Below are 19,798 nucleotides of genomic sequence, written 5' to 3'. Positions count from 1 at the left end.
GCCCTCCCTCACGGGGGTCAACACCCCCTGCTTCCCTCCAAGGGGCATTGCCGGCTGCTGGCAGACCCTGAGTCCCTAGAGGGGGAATGGCTGCAGGCACAGGGCATGGGGAGGTGGGAGAGGGTTAGCTGGCCCCAGGTGCAGGCAGCCTGCTCCCCAAAGACAGAGCCGAGGACCACCACCCCAGATGCCCCTGCCGAAGGCTGGGCGAGGAGGGCAGCTAGGAATTGGTTCCTGTAGTTGCTTAGCAAAACTGGTCCCCCCCATCTCCTGTGGCTTGAATCGCACAGGCAGCCATCAGAAAAGTCACAGTGACCCTTTTGCTGGGAGGAACCCCGCTGTCTCATCTTGCTGCATGGTGCTTGACGCTGTCTGGGGTGTCCAATGCTGCTCACCGCTATCCCCCCTAGGCCCCGCCCTCCAGCATCATCGATGCACCGAGCTTTGCCAGCATTCCCCTGTTGTGCATGGGGGGAAACTGAGGCACAAAGAGACGTGTGACTTGCCTCGGGTCACCTGGGGGGTCAGTGGCAGATCTGACAGTAAAACCCAGGGCAAGCCTTGCCGACGCTGCCTGCCTCGGTGGGTGCTCTCCGCCTCGCCCGTGCGTGGGTCGCAGCTGCCTCTGGCGGCGGGCTGGCGTGGGGCTCTCTTCTGAGTCGGGGCAGTTTGCGGTGGCCTGGCACAGCGACCCCGCAGCGGCCCGGGAAGGGTTAATGGCGAGTTTGCTGCTCCTGCAGACAATTAGTGCCATCTCGCTGACAACGCCACAGTGAGCTTCTAGCCTCCCCCACCTCCCTCTTCCCGGCCATTTCAGCTGTTTATTCTGAGCCTTCACAATTGGGATTCTGACTGGAGGAGTTGGCTCCCCTCGCTGCCCTCTGACCCGCTGTTGCTGTGGAAACGGGAGCCAATGTAGGGCTCTGATGGCAGGATTACTGAGCCTGAATTCACAATCTCTAAACTCCCTTGAACATATAGAGAGAGGCGTCCCCTCCCCCCGGTTCCCATGGAATCCGGGTCCCATCCCGTTCCGAGTCGGGGCACTAAGTCATGGGCCAGACCCTGCCCTTAAGGGGGTTACGCTCCCCCTGCCGCGGGAGGGAGCACAGCCCCGGCAGCCACAGCTCCTGGGTTCTGCTCCCAGCTCTGGGAAGGCCCAAGGCCTAATGGTTAGAGCCAGGGACTGCAGCTCAGGACTCCAGGGTTCTCACCTCAGATCAGTGTGGGGATGTTTTTGGGTGGCTAGGACAAAAGGCTGCGCATCAGGGCTCTGTGCATGGCCTTGGCCAAGCCTGTGCCTCAGTTTCTCCAACTGTAAAATGGGGCAAAGTGCCCTTTAACCATCCCTCAGGAGTGGTTGAGGATCCCACGCGAGCCACTGACACCCGGCGAGGGCTGAGGGTGCCTGTCCAGGGCCCGCTCACTGGTGTTTGCTAACGTTGGGGGTGATTCTTGCGTGGAAGGCGCTGCAGGGCAGCAGAGGATTCTATCAGCCCGTCCCAGGCCGGGGCTAGAGCGCCCAAGCTATTGTCTCCTGGGCAGTAGGCAGACTCCGGGCGGCTGTCTGTCTCTGGGGGATTGTAGAGCCTCCTTCCTACCTGTTTACAGCCCTGTAATAACAAGTTTCTTCCTTCTCTCTGCTAGCTCGCCAGCCCCTCTTCCTGCTTCCCCTCCGCAGCCGGCCTCCCGGCTACCCCCTCTCCCGTTTGTGTGGCTCTTTCCACCCATAGGGGAGATCCCTGGGTCCTGCAACTTTTCTCCTCCCCTTTTGGCCCCAGCTGCCGTTCCCGGACTCGGGGCTTCTGCCAGCCTCTGGCTGGCTGCTTTTCTCCCCTCCCAAGCCTCGTGTGGTGGGGAGCCAGCAGCGAGCGCAAGCCCGAATGAGCAGAGGGGAGAGCCCGGAGTCCAGGTTAGGCCAGGAATTGCCTGGCGAGAGCCCCAGAGGTAGAGCGGAGAAATCCGCTCGCCCTTGATGAGAGCAGCGTGGCTTCCTCCTTGCCTCCCCTTCCTCTGCTCTGAGCACGCTCCTTGTGCCAGCTCTGCAGCCAGACAGCCCCGCTCAAGCCTGCGCCAGCTCCACTCGGCCTCCCCTTTGTATCTTGACGTGCAGGAAGGCTGCAGGATCAGGCCCCTGTGTGTGCGGGGGCGGCGCTCAGGTGCCCAGAGCAGAGCTCACTGTTCTTGTGGGGCACGCTCTTGAGTTGCATCCCCCGGCCATCTCACCCCTGCCCGTCCACTTGGCCCGAGCCCCACAGAGGCAGCCTGGGGCAGGCAGGGAGAGCGGCCAGGGCGCACAGCAGAGGCCTCACTGCCCTGGGAGCCACTGCTGGGTCCCCTGGTGGGCTCTGGCCTTTCTGGAGCTTGCTGCTGCTGGAGAAACCAGGCCCCTTTCCCACACTCTGCTCCCGGCCAACTGCCCCCAGCTGAAACCTGAGCCAAGAGCATCTGCAAGCCTCATGCCCCAGCTGACATTCCAGTTGTGAACTGAACCCTCCCCCCATCTGCTCCCTCCTTTCCTCTCCGGCACTTCGCTCCCCCCCCCCCCCCACCTGCTCTCCATGGATTTTCTTCAGGGCTGAGCCTGATTTGGCTTCTGATTTCTCCTTTCCCTCCTGCAGGCGCCTTACGTCTATCTGGGCCCCATCCTCCCTTCTGCTCCCCTGTCCCCTCCAGTGCAGCACCCCAGAGATTGGACCCGCGGCAGGGGGCATAAGCCCTTTTGAAAACAAGGAGCTCTGGCCCCCATTTTCAAGGTCGTCCCCTCTTGCTTAGCTGGGGGGAGACCTCGCTGGGCCGTGCCACTGGCTGGCTTGGTGGCTGAGCGTCAGGCTTTCTGCTGTAGGCTACTCAGGGAACTGGGAGCTGCGTTCGTCGTGATCAATTAGTGCTGCTCGCTGCCCCTCAGTTCTCCGCATGCCCCCCCCCCCCCCCGTGTGCTGCTCGGTGCAGGCTCCTTTCGGTACCGACGCACTCTGCAGGCAGGTGCACGGTGCCCCCAGACCTCCTGAGCCAGGGCATGGGTGCTGGTGCTGCCGGGACAGGCCGGGGGCCCTCCGGTTCAGCAGCGCCGTGTCTTGGCAGCGTGGTGCCCCGGGCTGCGGCGGGTGCTGGGGAATCAGGATGCTGTTTGGAGAATCGGGACCCTGGGTGATTTTGGTGCCTCATTTCCAGAGCCGCTTTGGGAAAGGCCCTTTGCGCTGGGTGCTGCGTGCCAGGGGGCAAACGCCCCGATCCGCGCCCAGACGCTCCACTGGCAGCAAACACCCCCATGTCTGCCCCCAAACGCACTGGTCTCCTGCGGCAGCCTGTGCCGGGCTGCCCTGCCAGCCACGCCGGTGTGCTCCTGCTACCTGCTCCATCTGCACAACCGTCAATTTTGCTGCATTCTCCTGCAAAGGTAGGAGGCTGGGCTGCAAGTGGGCATCTCCTTGCCAGACGAAACCCGCACGCCTGGGGCTCCGCTCTTTCCCCCGGGTGTAGATCCAGGGGACGTGCCCTGAAGTCAGCAGAGACCAGAATCAGGCCCCTTGGCTTTGGCTGGTGCTGAGAGCGGCACAGCATGGAGGGAGGAGCCCGCCCCCTGCCACGCATGGAGATCTGAGTCCTGTCCCCTCCCCATCACATGCCACTCAGCGTGCGGCTGCCCCTCCAGCGTAAGCAGGCCCAGCTGCACCAGAGCAACCAGAGTGCAAGGGCCCAGACTGTGTTTCCTGGGGGAGGGGAGGTCTTCTTGAGACGCCTCCCATTTCAGCCCCTAACATACACGGCCCCCCCAGCCGAGTGCACCCGCCCTCCCCAGGCCAGGATGGGCTTAGCTGCTGCCTGGCACTGTGGGCATTTTGCCTGGCACTTTCCTCTGCTTGGTATCAGAGAAAGCAGGAGGCGCTCCCTGGATGCCAGCCCTCTCCGCCCCTCTCCACACACCCCAAGCATGGTCATACCAGGAGGGGAGGGAGGGCTGTACTCTGCTCTTCAGCAGACCACATGCTCCTCCACAGCTGTGTCTGCCCCTTCCTATTCTCGTGGGTCTTTTCCTCTCTTTGCACTGCCCTGGCACCAGGTCCATCTTCCCTGCACCCCTCCGGGCTAGGGGAGCCGTTTGCAGTTCCCACTTCTTGAACTGCAAGGAGCACCCCCGGCGTTCGCAAACACCAGCGGCAGACAGCCGGAGCCATACAGCCTCCGGGTCCATCATGGCCCCCGGATACGGCGGGGCGGGGCCCTTTGCACGAGGGGCTAAGGGAGCTGGACACGTCCTCTCTGGGCAGGGGGGAGCCCACGCGGACCTGTCGCCATTTGCCTGCGTCTCTGGCTGTAGCTGAGGGCAAAGGCAGGTGAACCAAGATCACCCACTTACCATTTGGGAATATGGAGTTTACCCACTTCTCGCCCTGCGTGTCCATCAGGCCGCTGCCTGCCTTAGTATCCCCACTTCTTTTTTACTAGCACTCCCACACTAGAAGACCTCAGCCCCCCCCTTCTCGGCCTCCTCTCCCCCTCTGGGTCTTCCCCTGCTGCAGGCCTGCTCTGAGCAGCTCCATCCCAAGGCCGAGGCCTGCGGATCGTCCCACCGAGAAGGAGCAGCAGGCGCAGGCTTGTGATGCTGGGGATTCCCCGTGGCATGCACAGGACACCTGGGTGTGCAGAGGGGCATGTCACTTGTCAAAAAATGCCACTTGTTGGCCGCCCGTTGGCCATCCCCAAGAGGCACTGCTGTTCCTTGGACTTCACTTCCTTTGGCAAGGGCTTGTTAACTCCTCTCACCTCTCCCAGGCCTACATCTTCAGCTCGTGGGGCGGATGAGAGCCTGCAGAGAGAGGGGGAGAGCTCAGATCCTGAATTAGCTTCTCGCTTGGGGCTGGCCCCTTCCAGCACTGGCTGGTTATGCCCGTTAGCATGATCTAGTGCAGTTGGAGCAGGGGACAACAAGTCAGGACTCCTGGGTTCTGTGCCTGCCTCTTCCACTGCAGGGCTTGGGGCAAGATGCAGCCCTTCTCTGTGCCTCAGTTTTCTCACCTGTGCAATGGGTTCATAGCAATGGGCAAGGTGAGGGGGGAATCAGAGCGCTGGAGGCCCATCTGTGAAGGGGTATAATGTGCTCAGAGAGGGCGGCAATGCTTTCCACCTTTTGCAACGGTGGGATTGGCGGTGCCATGGCAGAGCCCAATCGTCAAACATTGTACAGGGGGGAGGGATAGCTCGGTGTTTTGAGCATTGGCTTGCTAAATCCAGCCTTGTGAGTTCAATCCCTGAGGGGGCCATTTAGGGATGGTACTTTCTCCTGTTCTGAGGGCGGGGGCCTGGACTCGATGACCTCTCAAGGTCCCTTCTAGCTCTATGAGGTAGGTATATGTGCTGGCAAGCTTGTCAGGCCGCCAAAGCTTTTGGCAGCCATTTGATGGTTGGCCGCGTCGCCCCATGCGTCGGTGAACAGCCTCCGGATCCATTGGTCTGCCATTGGAATCACCAAGAAAGCTGCTGGAAACCAACCAGTGCTGGGAGAGGGACTCGCCCGCAGCGGCTAAGACCGGGGTGGCCCCTGGCGCCCTTTGGCAGCGGTTTTGCCGCGGGGCTTTGATGGGGCGTGGCAGTCTCTGTCGATGGGGGGAGCTCTCTGGCGCCACCGGAACCCGTGTACAGAGAGCGAGCCATCCTTCAAAAGGAAGCCATGCCGTCAACGCCCCTCAGCAGCTGCGTTCTCCTCAATTAGAAGAGGTAATGGAGCAATTTATGGGCATCTCCAAAGTGACGCCTGAGTGACAGGCTGAAAACAATCAGCGCCAGGGCTCCGCCAGCAACTTGTGTTTTTCCAATTTGAATGGAAAGCTCCCTGGCAAAAAATAATAACAAATCCCCCAGAGCGGCAGGCGCAGGCTGGGAGCTGTGGCAAGCCGGCCTCTCCCCCCAGCTCCATCGTCAGCCTGGAGTAGCCTGGGCGCAGAGGCAGGGAGGGCTGTCCCGCGGAGATCCTCCTGTAGGCACAAGAAAAACGAAGGGCCTCGCGGCTGGCTCCGCTTTGGCCACATGGCTACACCCAACGCTGAAACGTCCCACGTCCGGTGTTCCCTGGGGCGACCACTCAAAAGAGATTCCGATGCCCCCCAGCTGGTTAGCAGAGTGCCCACAGCGAGGTTTGTGGTGGTGCACATTCGCACATGTCTTGGGCATATAACATTATTCCGCACATCGATGGAAAATACTAGAGGGAACTCTGCCCATGTCTCACCTCTTCTTCTTCCCCTCCAGCTCCACGCCAGGGCCCCCTGCTACCAAGTAGAGCCCAGCAGAATGCTCAGGACTGGCCGTGATCGGTGTGGAATAGCCTTGACCTCGCTGTACAAGCCGGGAGTCTGCAGCTGCTTGTCCAGCTTGCCACCTTTGGGGAGCTAGTTTGTCCCCAGTCCCTAGTGGGGGCCTGCCTCCCCCGGTGGGTGTGGCTGGGGCTGCCCCCTATTGGGCAGGGTGTGTTTTCCCTCAGTAAAGGTCACCTGTTCTTCCTCCCACCCCCGAGAGCTCCTGCTGATGCTACAGCTTTGCTTGCTGACACCCAGGCGTCCTCGCAGACACGGGGGGCTGTCTCTGGGCAGTGAGGTTCAGGGGCTGGTTCCCCCGGCCTCTGGTGTTCTGGGTGAAATGGCTCTGGGGCAGAACACAACATGGCCCAGTTCAGAGCTGAGCCAGCAGAGTTAAAGGCAAAGGGGGAAGGCAGAGTCAAGCACAAGAAATCGATGTGGGGAGCATGCGTCGCCCAGGGGAGGTTCACACACAGGAGTTGTCACAAGCTCTGGAGCCGTTCCTTGGGGCTGGGGCTCTCTTGCCGGCTCCCAATACCTACGACCCCTCGGCTGTATTTGTGCCCCTTCAGCTGCTTCTGCGTGTGCTCCCCTGACTCCTGTCCTGGGCCCCCATGGCCCCGTGGTGTCCACTGCTCAGAGCAGGCGTCTGGGAGGCAGGGCTGATGGGGTCTGCTCCTGGCTCTGGGAGAGGCCTGGGGGATCTGAGCAGAGTTGGGGCTGGGAGTCAGGACTCCTGGGTTCTCTTTCCCACACTAGAAAGGGGGGGTTGTCGAGTGAGTTAGAGGGGGTGCTCGGGACGCCTGGGCTCCATTTCTGGCTCTGCCACTTGCTTGGTGGGGGTCCCGGGCAAGGCCCGTAATCTCACTGAGCCACAGCGGTACAGCAGGTCTGACGCTCCGTACTGGCCTGGCAGATGTGCAGGTGGGATCGCTCCTGCGTGTGCGGGAAGTGCGCGGCGGTCTGTGGCCATGAGGCGCTGTAGCAGTGCCCAGCGGGGTGCTCTGCCCTTCACGCTGTTCTGCCTGGGTGCCCGGCGTCAGGGCACCAGGAAAGTGGGGCAGGAAGAGTTCCAGGAAGCAGTGGGGGCTGGGAGAGGACGGCGAGGAGGCCTGGGTACCATGGGCAGCATGATTGAAGGAATAGAGGGAAGGGGGACACGGAGAGGGGAAGGGAGGAGGGGGCCTTGCAGGTGAGGGCCTTGGTTATACATGGGAGGTGGGAGCGGTGGAAGCTAGCAGCACAGGCACTCCAGAGGGATTGGGGCAGCGCTGCATGGGGGGCCAGAGCCCCACAGCATCAACCCCATCCCTCAGGGGAATAGACAAAAAACCCTACACCTGCCCTCCCACTACCCCCTCACACCTGCCCCCACTGGACACAGCGGCAGCGCCCCACTGCTGGGCCCGATCCCCGACTGCCCTACGCCTCACACCCCTGGACAGTGCCCGGCTCTGACCCAGCAGCCCCCCACCCCCACTCTGCCCTGGCGTGAATGCCTGCGGGAGGAGTGAGGCTGGGGGACGCGGGGCAGCTCTCCCAGCTCCGTGCCCCACGGGGGCAGCACTGAGCGGGGTGGGGGAGCCCAGCCGGCCTGGGTGGCGCTCTCTGCAAATGGCAGATGGGGAGCTCGAGCTTGCGTGTATTTGCTTCACATGCCTGACTGCCGTGCTCACTTAGGCGTTATGCTGTCCCTGGGTGTTCACCTCTCCTTCCCCCTTCCCCCAGCCGCCAGGCTCTGTCCAGCAACATGCCTCCCTTGGCAGCCTCCCCACAGGCCCCTCTCCATCCCCGTCGGCCCCGCGAGCCTCCTGCGCCAACGTCTGGGTCTCCCGGGAAACCGGCTTCTCGGCCAGGAGTTTCCGCTCAAGGACTGCGCGCCTCAGAGAGCCCACCAGCATGCTCATAAATCCCGCCGGGGAATTCTGCCCTGCTTGTCTAGCTGGTTTCTAAAATTGGCCGAGGGAGGGACCTGTCTCCACACCCCTCCCTTATCTGCCCTGCTCCCCTGCCTGGCTTGCTGGTGAGTCACCAGCGTGAAGCGCAGAGGGGCTGGGCGGATTGAAATCCAGCCTGGGATCCGTGCTCTCACGCTGGCCTCAAGCAAGGGGGCATGCAGGGGCAGGTCACCTGGGCAGGGTGGGGGGCGCCTGGGCACTGCTCGCCCGTGGGCGGAGCTCCATGGGCCGGGAGGGCAGAGGGTGCCCTTGTAGGCGGGGATGTGAACCGCTGCGGTCACTCCGCTCGCACACCTGAGCCAGCCTCAGTAAATGGGCGCAGCGATGCCTCTGCCTCCCCCTGCTCTGTCCGTCATGCCGGCCCTGCAGCTCCCTGGCTGTCTCCTCCCCCGCCCCGGAGCTTCCTACTCAGGGGGCTCAGTGGCTGGGGCCTGGGCAGGCTGCTGCACACCTGTCTCTGTGCCTCCCCTGGGTATGTGCATTTCCACCTTGCTGCCCCTCTCCTCCCGGCACCGGGGAGCTCCGCCCGCCGAGCTCGAGACCTTGGGATGGGCACGCTTCCAGCTGGCGCCTTCCAAATGTTACTGGCCGCTCAGCAGCCAGCCTGCCTGGCGTTAACCCTCTGCCTGCCATAGGGAGAAAACAGATGTGCCCCTGGAGTCTCCTGGGGGAAGGTTAGAGCTTGGCGACGTGCCTCCCCCTGCCCCCCATAGCCAGCCTGAGCTAGGAGAAGAGCCCCCGCCCTGCATTGGAAGGCCAGGGAGTGCCGCGTGCCGTGGGGTGGGTACCAGGCCGGGATACACCCAGGCTCCGCCTCCTGGTCTGTGTCTATAGGGGGGACTTGGGAGCAGGTTGGTTGCCACTGTGCTGCCCTGCCGTGGTGGGCAGGAGGCCCAGGAGTGGAGCGTAGGGAATTGGGCAGGTAGGGCCTGAGGCCGAAGTGGGGAACAACCACCCCAGGGATAGGAAAGCAGCCCCCCCAGCCCAGGCAAGGCGGAGAGCAGCGGCAGGCGTCAGCACGGCCCCTCTCGAGGCCGGCAGCGCGCCGTGCAAAGCATGCTGGGACAGGGAGCTGCTGGAGGAGAGCAGCACCATCTCTAGCTCAGCGGGGCGGGGGAACAAAGCTGGCACTGAGGAAGGCAGCTAAATTTAGCCCCTTTCCCTGCTAGCTCTCTCTGAACTGCAGCTCTGTGTTCCAGCCGGCCGAGGTGCCTCAGCTTCGGCAGCCCATCTGTCGGCTGATTTCCCCAGCCCCTCTGCAGAAGGGGAAGGGGTGGGGGGAGAAGGAGCAGAGGGGCTGGAGGGAGGCAGGCCCAGTTGCTCCACCCCAGCTGGGAGGACACAAGGACTGTGCTCAGCGCCCCTAGATCCAGGGCCGATGAGGCAGGGAAGGCCCTGGCCTTTGCGGATAGACTCGTGCTCCACTCCCCAATTGGCTGCTGCTCCGTTGAACCCCACACGTGGGGGCAGGGCAGGGGGGAGGCTAGTTTCATGGTACCTGGTGACCTGCCTGGCAGTCCCTACCCAGCCCGACTGGCTCCTGTGGGAAAGGCCCCTTTCAAAGGGCTCTGCCGAAGTCCCGTGGTCTGACTAGTACCAAGCAGGCCAAGTCTCAAAGGCCCCGTCTGCTCCAGGTGGGACAGAGCCAAAAGATCCCCCTCGCTGTGTCCCTGGGAGCTCGCAGTGCCTGGGCCACATCCGGCTCACCCGTGACAGCCGCCCAAGTGCTGGAGCGCCCGGCTCGGTCTGTCTGTCTGTCTGTCTGTCCTGGGTGGCTGCAGCACCAGCCTATCTCATGGGCTCCTTCCAGCATGGGCGGGGAGACAGAGCCATTGACCCGCTCCCAGGTCAAACAGGCTCCCATAGTGCAGCGCATGGGGCGTGGCGGTTGCCCATGGGCCCACGCTCCCAGAGTGCACTGATAGGCGCCGTGCCGGTGAGGAGCGGGCTCGGGGAAGGAGGCGAGTGGTTCTTTTAAGGTCGCCGTGTGGAAGCTGAGCGGAGCCAGGGCAGGCGAGAGAACCAGGCATCTGGCGCCATTGGTGTCCCTGCAGCAGCTTCCTCTCTTAGCAGCGTTGCCCAGGAAGGGAGTACGCACTGGCAAGGCAGACTGCAGCGCCAGGCGGCAGGGAGGGCTGCCCCGTGTGCCCAGGAGTGGGTGGGTCTGTGGCCGACAGGAGGTCTTCAGGGCAAGGCGGTGCTGAGTCAGTAGAACAGTTCTCCTGGGGGTTGGTCAGACTGGTCGCTGCGGGGAGGTGTTGTGGCTGGAGAGGAGGACAACAGCAACCCCCGCCTCCCCAGCCTCTCTGAGTGAGGAGGTGCCTTCGCCGGGCAGCCGGCCTGCCGCAGGGATCTCTGGGAAGGGGAAGCCAGCTGGAATGCTGCTCTTTCCGGAGCGTCCTTGGTGAGCGTAACCTCCACGGCTTGTGCCTAGCAGAGCCCCAGAGGGGCTGCATGGGCCGCATGGACTGCCCAGATCCCAAGGGGCATGTGCCAGCCTCCCGCGGAAGGAGGGACTGTCTCTAATGCACCCGCCGCGGGGGCCAGCCAGGTGGCTGTGTCCACGCCTGTCACTGTAGATGCTCCACAGATGGGAGGCCTCTACCCCTTGCCGAGAGCTCGCTTGTCGCCAGCTCCGCATGCCAGGTCTCCCACCCAAATCCAAAGAGTGGGAGTTTCCCAGGCGGTGCCCATAACGGGGCCATCTGCCTAGCAATTCTGCACCCCGCTGCTAGGCTCCCGGCACCCGCGATGGAGCATCTCTCCCATGTGACACCTCTCTCCATTCGCTGTCACCGCCAGAGTGGAACTGGGTTGCGGCCATCTCTGCTGGAGAAAACTTCTCCAGCTCGCCACCCGATTCCTCTCCCGGCAGCAGAGCGCTGCGGAACCGCGGGCGACTCTGCTCAGATGACCTAGCGCTCCGGCTCCAGTGGGGCTAGAGGAAACCTGGCAGCAGAGGTAAGTCAGCTGGACCCGTTACCTCCCATAAAACACTCTGGCCATCTGTTCCATCTCCTCATTATACATGCAAAATCAAAGGAGTCAGCGGTGAGGGGAAGGGAAGGATTGAGTGTCGCGCATAGTGATGGGCGCACGGGGGGCGGAGGGGAGAGGGTGGGTCTTCTCTGCAGGGTGATGGTTACCGTTAAGGTCAAACAACGCCCTTCTCACGCACACACCCCCTCCTTGTCCTCGGGGGTTTCACCTCCCCAAAGTCCAGCTGGAATGAACCGGATAAAATGGCTCCACTTCTCCCTAAATCTTCACCCAGCCAGTCTGGGGCCGGGTTGCCAGCCGGTGGGGCTTGCTCACCAGCCTTGCAGTAGTTCTGTTGGCTTCCTAAGGCCCCAGCTCCTGGAGTCCAGGGGTTTCTGTGCGAGACTCCATTTCATTGAGAGGCAGGGAGACGTTTCTCGCTGGGGAACCTCCAAGACAAATATAAATGGTCACCACCACGCCTGGGGATGTTTTAAGGCAGTCCTGTGACCGAGGGAGGCCCGACGTACGATTTTTTAATGGTGGGATTGGCTGTGCTGCTGCTACTGCCGCTGTTCAGTATGAGTCACTGCCCCCGCTGAAAAGTACAGGGCGCCTGGGAGGCTGTGGGCTATCCCAGGAGCACCGAGTAATGGAGGGGCTGCAGGAAGCGGCACTGGGCTGCAGGAGGGGGTCAGGACAGAGGGGAGTTGGCCGAGATGGGGCAGAGAAGCTAAGAGCAGTAGAACCGGGAGCGGGGCTCTTTCTCAGGTCAGGATTCTCGGGCACTGACAAAGCTGTATGGACAAATTTCTCTTCTGAAGGCTCTGCTCTCGCTTGGGGCAGCTGTTTGCGGGGGGGGGGGGGAGGAGCCAGGGGTTGCCATTGTTATGTCGAGGTACCCCCCCAGTCCAGACCCATTGTGATAAAAGGCTGCAGTTGTCAATCCGTACCAGCTCTTCACCAGTGCAGCCCGCCGGAGCTGGCAGGGCCTGGGTGACGCGTTAGAGGAGCCTCATGCGCAGTAGCATGGACAGGCAGTGCTGGGGGGTTTGAGCAGCCGAAGCTGTGCACATTTCATCTCCTTTGGAAACCCTGCTGCAGGGCCGGGCAGCCAGCAAAGCTCTGAATCCAGCGCCCGTCCGTCGCAGGCAGGCCTCTGAACTTCATCTGTACCTGCAGCCAGGCTTTTGAAGACAGGAGGCTTGGGGCTGCACCGACCCCCTGCCTTCGGCCCTAGGCCCGTCACCCTGTCAGCTGTCTCACCAGAGAGGGAAAAAGAGGGGGAGGGGTCCTTGGTGGAGTTTCGGGTTTGCAGATGAAGCCCTCCGCTCTCATTCGCAAAGCCCCTGGCTTCGAAGGACTCTGCATTTTCCATGTGCCGCCACTTGCTTTTTGGATCTCGTCGCTCGAGGGTATTAGCCAGGGCCCCGATGAGATCAGGGGCCTGTTGTGCCAGGTGCTGCACAGACACAGTGTGTGAGACGGGCTCTTTCCAGTTGAAAGTCACCCCCTTGTACGGAGAGGGAGCCACGACATGGAGGTTCCCACGGAAGGTGGTAGCAAGGCCTGCCCAGTCCGAGTTCCCACCGTTCTTCCTTTCGGCAGCCGAAATGGGTAAAGGCAGGAGAGCGAAAGAGGTGGCCCGGGACAGATTCCTCCCTGGCGTAAGAGCGTCAGAGCTGGGAGTGCCTCTGCCCCGGGGCCGGGGATTTCTTTGGAGCTTGCTCAAAGAACTCTGGGTTTGTTTCTCTTTGGCGTTTCCATTTCCCTGTTGCTCTGAGAATGGGGATTTGTTTCTTCTCACAGCCCTGCAGCCTGAGGCAGGGGCCGGACCTGGCTAGCCCCCATCTGTGCCGTTTTCATCTGCACTTTGTGTCTCTAATTAAACTCAATAGCCCTGCCCGGTTGGGGGGGGGCCTGGGAGGAGAGGGAAGAGGTGGGAGAGATCTAAGCACTTCCCCCCACTCCGTGCAGAGCTCCGAGGGGCGGCCCCGGGGGGCTACGCTGTTCTGGTCTCTGTTGATATGAAGCAGCCATTGGAGAGGGAGTTGGTTCAAGTTGGAACTTTCCCCGGGAAACCCCAGGGTCATTTGTGCCTTCCTGCCCGTGGGATTCTCCCCACTGCCTCTTCCTCTCTCCCTCCTCCGCAGCCGCCACCCTCCCGCCTCGCCTCGCCTCCACCCCATCCACTCTGCTCTGAGTCCTTCCATGTGGGCCCCCCTGCTGCCGTGGGGCACACAGGCCTGGGAATCCAGGCCTGCTGGGCTGGGCTGCTTGCCTCCGTTTGCCTTGGCATCGGGCCCTTCCCCTCGCTGCCCTGTTTTCCCCAGCTGTGATGAGGCTGACCCGCCATTGGGAGCCTGGGCGGGGGCAGGGGAGGAGGACGGGAGCCCTGGTGGTATGTGCGCGGGGAGGGCGGTGATGGCTTTCCCAGAGCTAGCAGAGGCGGGCCTCTCCCCGGCTGGGACCCCGCTGTGCACGTGGTCTGCAAAGCCCCAGGGCCCATCTTTGCAGCAGCTAAGGGGTGCCGGCGGAGCAGGTTGAGGGGGCAGCACAGGGTCACGGGGGGCGGAGGGGGGGGGCTCTTAGCATTCAGACTCCTGTCGCGTTTGAGGCCAGAAGGGCCCCACTGGCCCCCTGCAGAGTACAGGCGAGGAGCAGAGCGTGGGGAGGTTGGGGGAGCCTGGAAGCTAGGAGTCCGTGCGCCCAGGGCTGGCTGTGAGGGCGTTTGGGGCGGGCGGGAGAGGAGCAGGGACAGTGGGGGCTCGGCCGAGGGGCAGGAAGAGCAAGGAGGGAGCAGGCTGTGAGTGAGAGAGCTCCAACCCCCTCTCCCAGGCTGGTCCCCAGAACCGATGGGCCATTGGGGGTAGAGAGCCACGGATAAATCCAACTGGCGGCTAGGGAAGGGTCGGGGGCTGCACCCAAGGGGGCCAGCATGGGGCGCTGTTTCCCCGCATCATCCCGCTTCGTTCCCGAGAGGCGGCCCTGTCCGTCTGTCTCAGCAGAGCCAAGGAGGAGCCCCGCGGCAGCCCAGGGAAGCTTAGCGCTAATAAACGTGTCGGTCTTTGAGGTGCCACAGGGCCCCTCCTTGTTTATGGCGCGCAGGGAAGGCGTTAGCAGCCCTGGCAAATGTCTCCTGCGTGCCAGTCTGCGCGGCGGCTGCGTGACGGCTGTTTGTCTGCCCATCACCTTGGAATCCAGATGGCCCCGCCGGGCCTCGGTGCCAAGGCTGGTCTGTGTCCCGCGGGGCACTCCCTCCTCCAGCTCCTCTCCGGCATTAGCTCCTCCCACGGCTGCGCCCGGCGAGTCCTTCCCCATGGGACGCTGCCCGCGGTGCTGGGGGAAGGGCCTGGCTTTTAGCTGGGCTGAGGAGACGACACAGCTCTCCCTCGGGCGCCGCTGGCCAGTGGTTCAGGAAAACCTTTCCCGGACCCCTCTGGGCCGGGCTGAGGGCTGGTGCTGACTGGAGACTCCCTGTCTTGTTTCCCTGGAGCAAACAAGCCCTGTGCTAGCTCTCCCCCTTGGCACGTGGCCCTGGCCGCCCTGTCTGCCTGCTGGGCTCAGGGCCGTTCCAGGTTGGCCTGATCACAGCTGCCTGCCCCCACCCTCAGCTCAGCCCCAGACGGAATTAAACACCTTGAAAGAGGCTGTGTCCCTCCCAGAGTCACCTCCTCCAGCTGCGAGGGTGGGAGACGAGCGTCGGAGGGAGCCCCCTCTGGCCCACATCCCTCCGAGGTGGGGCAGAGGGCACTGGGCAGCCTCCCAGGAGGTCCCGAGGAGAGGGGCGGGCTGGGGGAGTCTGTGTCTCAGCTTCCTGCCACCAGGAAGCCTGAAACTGTTAAACTAATTAAAGATTTTCAGCAGCAGGATTAATCCTGGGCTGGGGGGGGGAGGGAGCTGGCAAGCCAGGTAGTCGGGGAGGATATTGGATTTCTGAAAGGCAAGTCAGCACTCTTCGGGGGCTGTTATCTTGCGGAGGCTCCAGGGGTCAGGAGGTGGAAAACAGAGGTGACTGCAATCTCTCTGGCGCACACACGCCCTGTGCACTGCTCCTCCCGCTCTGTCTCTCTCCTGTGGCTCCCGCTTCTCCAGGCCTCTCCCCCCCACCCCGCCACACATCCCTCGCGCTCTCTGCCCGCGCATCTTCTCTCTTGTGTGGTCTCCAGTCATGTTTTGTAACCAGCGAGAGAGAGAGGGGGAAAAAATCCCCCTGGCTAACAAGCCGGGAATGGTGAAGTCCAGAGCTCCTAATGCAGAACATGTGGCAGCTGCCTGAGGCGGAGCAGAGGAGGTGAAAGTGAACATTGTGTAGAGCGCATCCGCCGAACGGCCCCTTCCCCCTCGCCCGCTCCCACCCCGCTCTGGGCTGTGTCTGGGAGCACTCAGCACGCCCCAGCCAAGGGGGCTGGCCTTTGCCAGGATGCAGCTGGGGGGGGGGGGTGCCCCCCCCATGGCACATGCAGTGAGGAGACACCTCCCTCCCCACAGCTCCCTCTGGGTGTGTCCCTGGGGCGGTCTGTGGCAGGCGATCAGGTGGCAGGCTGTGTCGCCTAGTGCCCATTACGTAACCCAGGGGGAGAATCACAGGTCTATGCTGGGGGCCGTAGCCCTCCCCCCACATTCCAGTCTCAGCAGGCCCCGCTGTCCAGGTGGGTGGGTGGGAATCCGGAGTCCCCCCCCAGTGGAATGCGGAGGAGTCACTCCTCACACTAGACTTGCTGGGAGCATGCCGGGGTTATCTGCATGGGCAAACCTTCCTGTTGTGCCACCCAGGGGACACGCCTTCTGCCCTCCAGCCCCTGGGCTGAGCCCGTGGGGCAAGGTGGCAGCTTCCCCGGGTGGGTGGCTCTGATGGGAGCTTGGCTGTGCCGCACTGCGGTGCCTAGCGTAGGGCTCTGCACCCGAGCCAGGTGTATGGCTCGCCAGGGGCTGCTGCGGTTCCGCCTCTGCCTACCCTGGGAACGGCATCCCCTGGTGCATTTGGAAAAGCCCCTGGGCAGGGGTGGCGGGAGCAGGACGCAGCCTCTGGCTGGGCCAGGCGAGCCAGGTCATGCCCTGCAGCAGCTGGGTCCCCCAGATGTTGCAGGCCCCCATATCCCATCCCATGGCTAGCCCAGAGCTGTGTGCTCCAGCCCCTGTCTTTGGGGGGCCAGTCACCTCCTGCCTCCCCGCTGTCTGCTCTGCAGCTGCTCAGGGCCGTGCCTCGTCCTTAAGAGGCTTGAATAACCCTGAGCAAGCGTGGTCTTGTTACAGCCAGAGAGGAGCCCGGCGAGAGCTGGCTGGAGCTGTGTGTGTGTCGGGGACTGTCTGGCTCCGGAGCGGTGTGTGCGTCTCTTGGGGTGCGTGTGTGCGCGCAAGGGTGTTGCTCCAAGTGCAGCCTTGTGACAGGGGTGCGTGGCCTGAACCTGCCCTGATTCCGACCCACGGAAAGCTGGAGGAACTGCCTTGAACCCGAAGTAGCCTCTCGGGAGTCACTCAGACAAGGCCGTGGCCCCAGCCCAGACCCAGCAGGGCAGGCTCCCAGTACCTGACTGGTTTTCAGTCTCTCCACGTCTCGCTTGACTTAAAAGGGAAAGCAGCATGTGTGTGGGGGGGAGGGGTGTATCCTGGGGGCTGTTCTGGAAAGTCATCTGTGCGCTTCCTGCCCGCCTCCTCCGGCAGCTCCCGGCTCCGGGCACATTAGCAGCTGCATGAGAGACTAGACCGGTCTTTCTAGTGCATATTTTGCTGCTCCGCGTTGCCCCTCGGTGTAACTCTACACCGTCCAGGACAGCAGCGGCAGCAGCTCTCTGCAGGGCTGGAGGCAAAGCTGCCTGCATTTCCGTGCCAGCCAGGAGACCAAAGGATGGGGAGGGGAAGAGATGTGGCCTGGGTAAGTGACAGGTTTGAATTCTCCTTCCCAGCCTTGTTGATAAGTTGTCAGGCTAATGCAGGCAGCAGGAACAGGCTGGATGGCGCTGAGTGTGTGAGGAGATTTCACAGGCAGACCGGAAGAGGGACAGTCGCACAGGCTCAGGGTGGGGAGCAGACACACATGGGAGAGGTATCCGCAGACACACAAAGATATGGCTACACCCACACTCGGTGGAGGAGACACACAAATCCGCCCTTCCAGAGGAAGAGAGACGGAGACACACAAAGACAAGCGCACACAACCCAGGAGAGGCCAGTAGAGACACCACACAGCTGCACAGTCTCACAAAGAGAATGCGCAACACTGTCCAGGCGAGACAGAGACATACACACACAGCGACGGACACAGGCACCCGCACCAACACACAAAGAGTGAAAACCACAACCCAGCAGCACACCCAGAGGCAGAGGGAACCAGAGGGAAGGGCTTTGCTAATGCAGAGCTCAGAGCTTGGCTGATTTCCTCCGGGGCTCTGGTAGATCCTGAGTGAGACGGACAAACAGACATGAGCCAGAGAAGCCAAGAAAGAGCGAGATGGGGACGTGGCTGAACTGATGAGAGGTGGCTGGGCAGGGAAAGCTCTTTCCTCATGGAAGAGCCCTGGAAATGTCAGCACGTGGCCCGCAACTGCTGCCCCGGGAAGAGGGGAGGGGGGGACAGGCCGGGGCCCTGTGTCTGGGAGCCAGCCACGGCCAAGCCACATCCGTGTTTCCATCCAGGCTGAGGCCTGTGTGCGGAGCGCTGCGCAAGGAGTGACCTGTGGGGAGAGGGGTGTGGGGGGGGGGGCACTGTGGCTCTCCATCGGCAGGCAAAGGGAGCCCGCGCTCACCTGTCCGTGCGCTGCGGCGGGGGAGAGCGAGGCTGAGACACGCGGTGGCAGACAGATGGGTAGGCGTGAATGCCTGGGCTGCTCTCGGTACCCGCTCCCTCACACGCGCGCGCAGCCTGAATAGCCCTGTGGGAGCCTGTGTTTAAGATGCCAGCGTGGGGCACGGGGGAGCAGAGTACCACGCTGGGCGCTGTGCAGTGGCTGGCATAAGCCCCCTTTGCCAGCCGCTCCGGGCAGCCTCCCCAGGGCCTGCCATGCGGGGGCTGGCGCGCGGGGGTGGGGGGGGTGAGAGCGGCTGCCCCGTTGCGCCCTGCACTCCACCCCTCCCCCACAGAGAGGGCATTTCTGGGCCTCATCACCTGTGGCTGGAACCAACCCCCCTCCCCTCCCAAGTTCCCCTGCCCCAGACCCTGCGTTCCCCCCAGCCCCTCTGCTCATGCGCCCGGGTCTGTCTGCTCCTCTCTGACAGATGGGAGCTCCCTCGCCTGCCAGCCCATCGGCCTGGAAAACGGAGCCAGCCCGCCAGCCGAGTGGTTCCAGCGCGCCCAGGGCTCCGGGCTGCGCCAGCCCAACAGCGAGACAGAGGGCGGCGAGAGGAACTTCAAAGTGAATCTGCATTGCAAGCACGCGCGGCCAAGGTAACGGGCCCCGGGCGGTCCCGCCGGGTCTGCGAGGGAGGGGGCAGCTCTGTGTCATCTGGGGGAGAGGGGGCAGCCTCATGTTATCTATAAGGGATGGGGGAGCAGCCCTGTGTTATCTATAAGGGATGGGGAGTGGCCTCATGTGATCTATAAGGGAGGGGGAGCAGTCTTGTATTGTCTACAGGGGATGGGGAACAACCATACGTTATCTATAGGGGATGTGGGTGCAGTCTTGTATTGTCTACAGGAGATGAGGGAGCAGCCCCAGGTTATCTATAAGGGAGGGGAAACAGCCCTGTGTTATCTATAGGGGACGGAGGCAGTCCCGTGTTATAGGGTGCAGTCTTGTATTGTCTATAGGAGATGAAGGAGCAGCCCTATGTTATCTACTGGGGGGGGGGGACAGCCCTTTGTTATCTATAGGGGACGGAGGCAGTCCCATGTTATCTATAGGGGATGTGGGTGCAGTCTTGTAGTGTCTACAGGAGATGAAGGAGCAGCCCTCTGTTATCTATAAGGGAGGGAGAATGGCCCCATGTTACCTACCGGGAAAGGGGGAGTCGCTCTATGTTTTATTTTTCCCAGGGGACCAGAGGACGGAGCCGTCTGAAATGCGGGGAGCCCTGCGGATGGGTTGTGCTGCCCACACAGGGAAGCCCTGCCCGTGTTTCTGCCCCTTTGGCTGAGCAGGCGGGCTGCAGAGGGGCTGTGCCCAGGGTTGAATGGGGCCTTTGTGCTTCTCCCCTCTGCTCTCCCTCCCACCCCCAGCAGCTGAATCCGGGCTGGGCCTGCCAGCGCTGCCTCCCCTGGAGCACCTGCCTTTGCCCCGCAGCGAGCGTCTGTCTCTGCTGCAGCTGGCGAGGGGTGGGCGGCGCCCGGGCGCTTCGCCCTGGCCTGGCACTCAGGGCGAAGGATGGGCAGAGCGGACAGGGGCAGGTCTGCAAACCCTCCTGAGCCAAAGTTGGGACCCAGCTCCAGTCATCAGAGCGCCCAGCGTGGGGCTGACAAATGGTCAGTTCTGGGCTGGACTCACCTCTGTGCCAGACCCCCCCCAGTAGGGGGGCACCTCAGTGTTTCTGGCTGCCTGAGCTTTGTGTGCTGAATGGCGAAACCAGGGCTGACATAGCAAGAGGGGAGGGGGAGGGGCTGCAGGGTGGGCCTGAGGGGCATCGGCAGAG

The 19,798-nt window shown here is 62.8% G+C and overlaps 1 protein-coding gene across 7 annotated transcripts in view; it reads left to right on the top strand.

The window, feature by feature from the left end:
- Positions 1-19,798, top strand: part of AHDC1 (AT-hook DNA binding motif containing 1) — a 117,298-nt gene that overhangs the window by 75,403 nt on the left and 22,097 nt on the right. For 6 of the 7 annotated variants that reach the window (XM_089773480.1, XM_075908816.2, XM_075908815.2 and 3 more), the window contains one exon: positions 18,449-18,617. Coding sequence is in view for 4 of the 7 variants with exons in the window: in XM_075908816.2 (XP_075764931.2) it covers positions 18,449-18,617 (169 nt within the window). In the remaining 3 variants the exon portion in view is untranslated. Of the gene's footprint in view, positions 1-16,955; positions 17,109-18,448; positions 18,618-19,798 lie in introns of those variants that run through there. The other variant, XM_075908821.2, reaches the window with a different exon arrangement.

This window comes from Pelodiscus sinensis, chromosome 26, assembly GCF_052426305.1.
Source record: "Pelodiscus sinensis isolate ZL-2025 chromosome 26, ASM5242630v1, whole genome shotgun sequence".
Lineage (NCBI taxonomy): Eukaryota > Metazoa > Chordata > Testudines > Trionychidae > Pelodiscus > Pelodiscus sinensis.
This window is presented reverse-complemented; position numbering and strand designations above follow the sequence as displayed.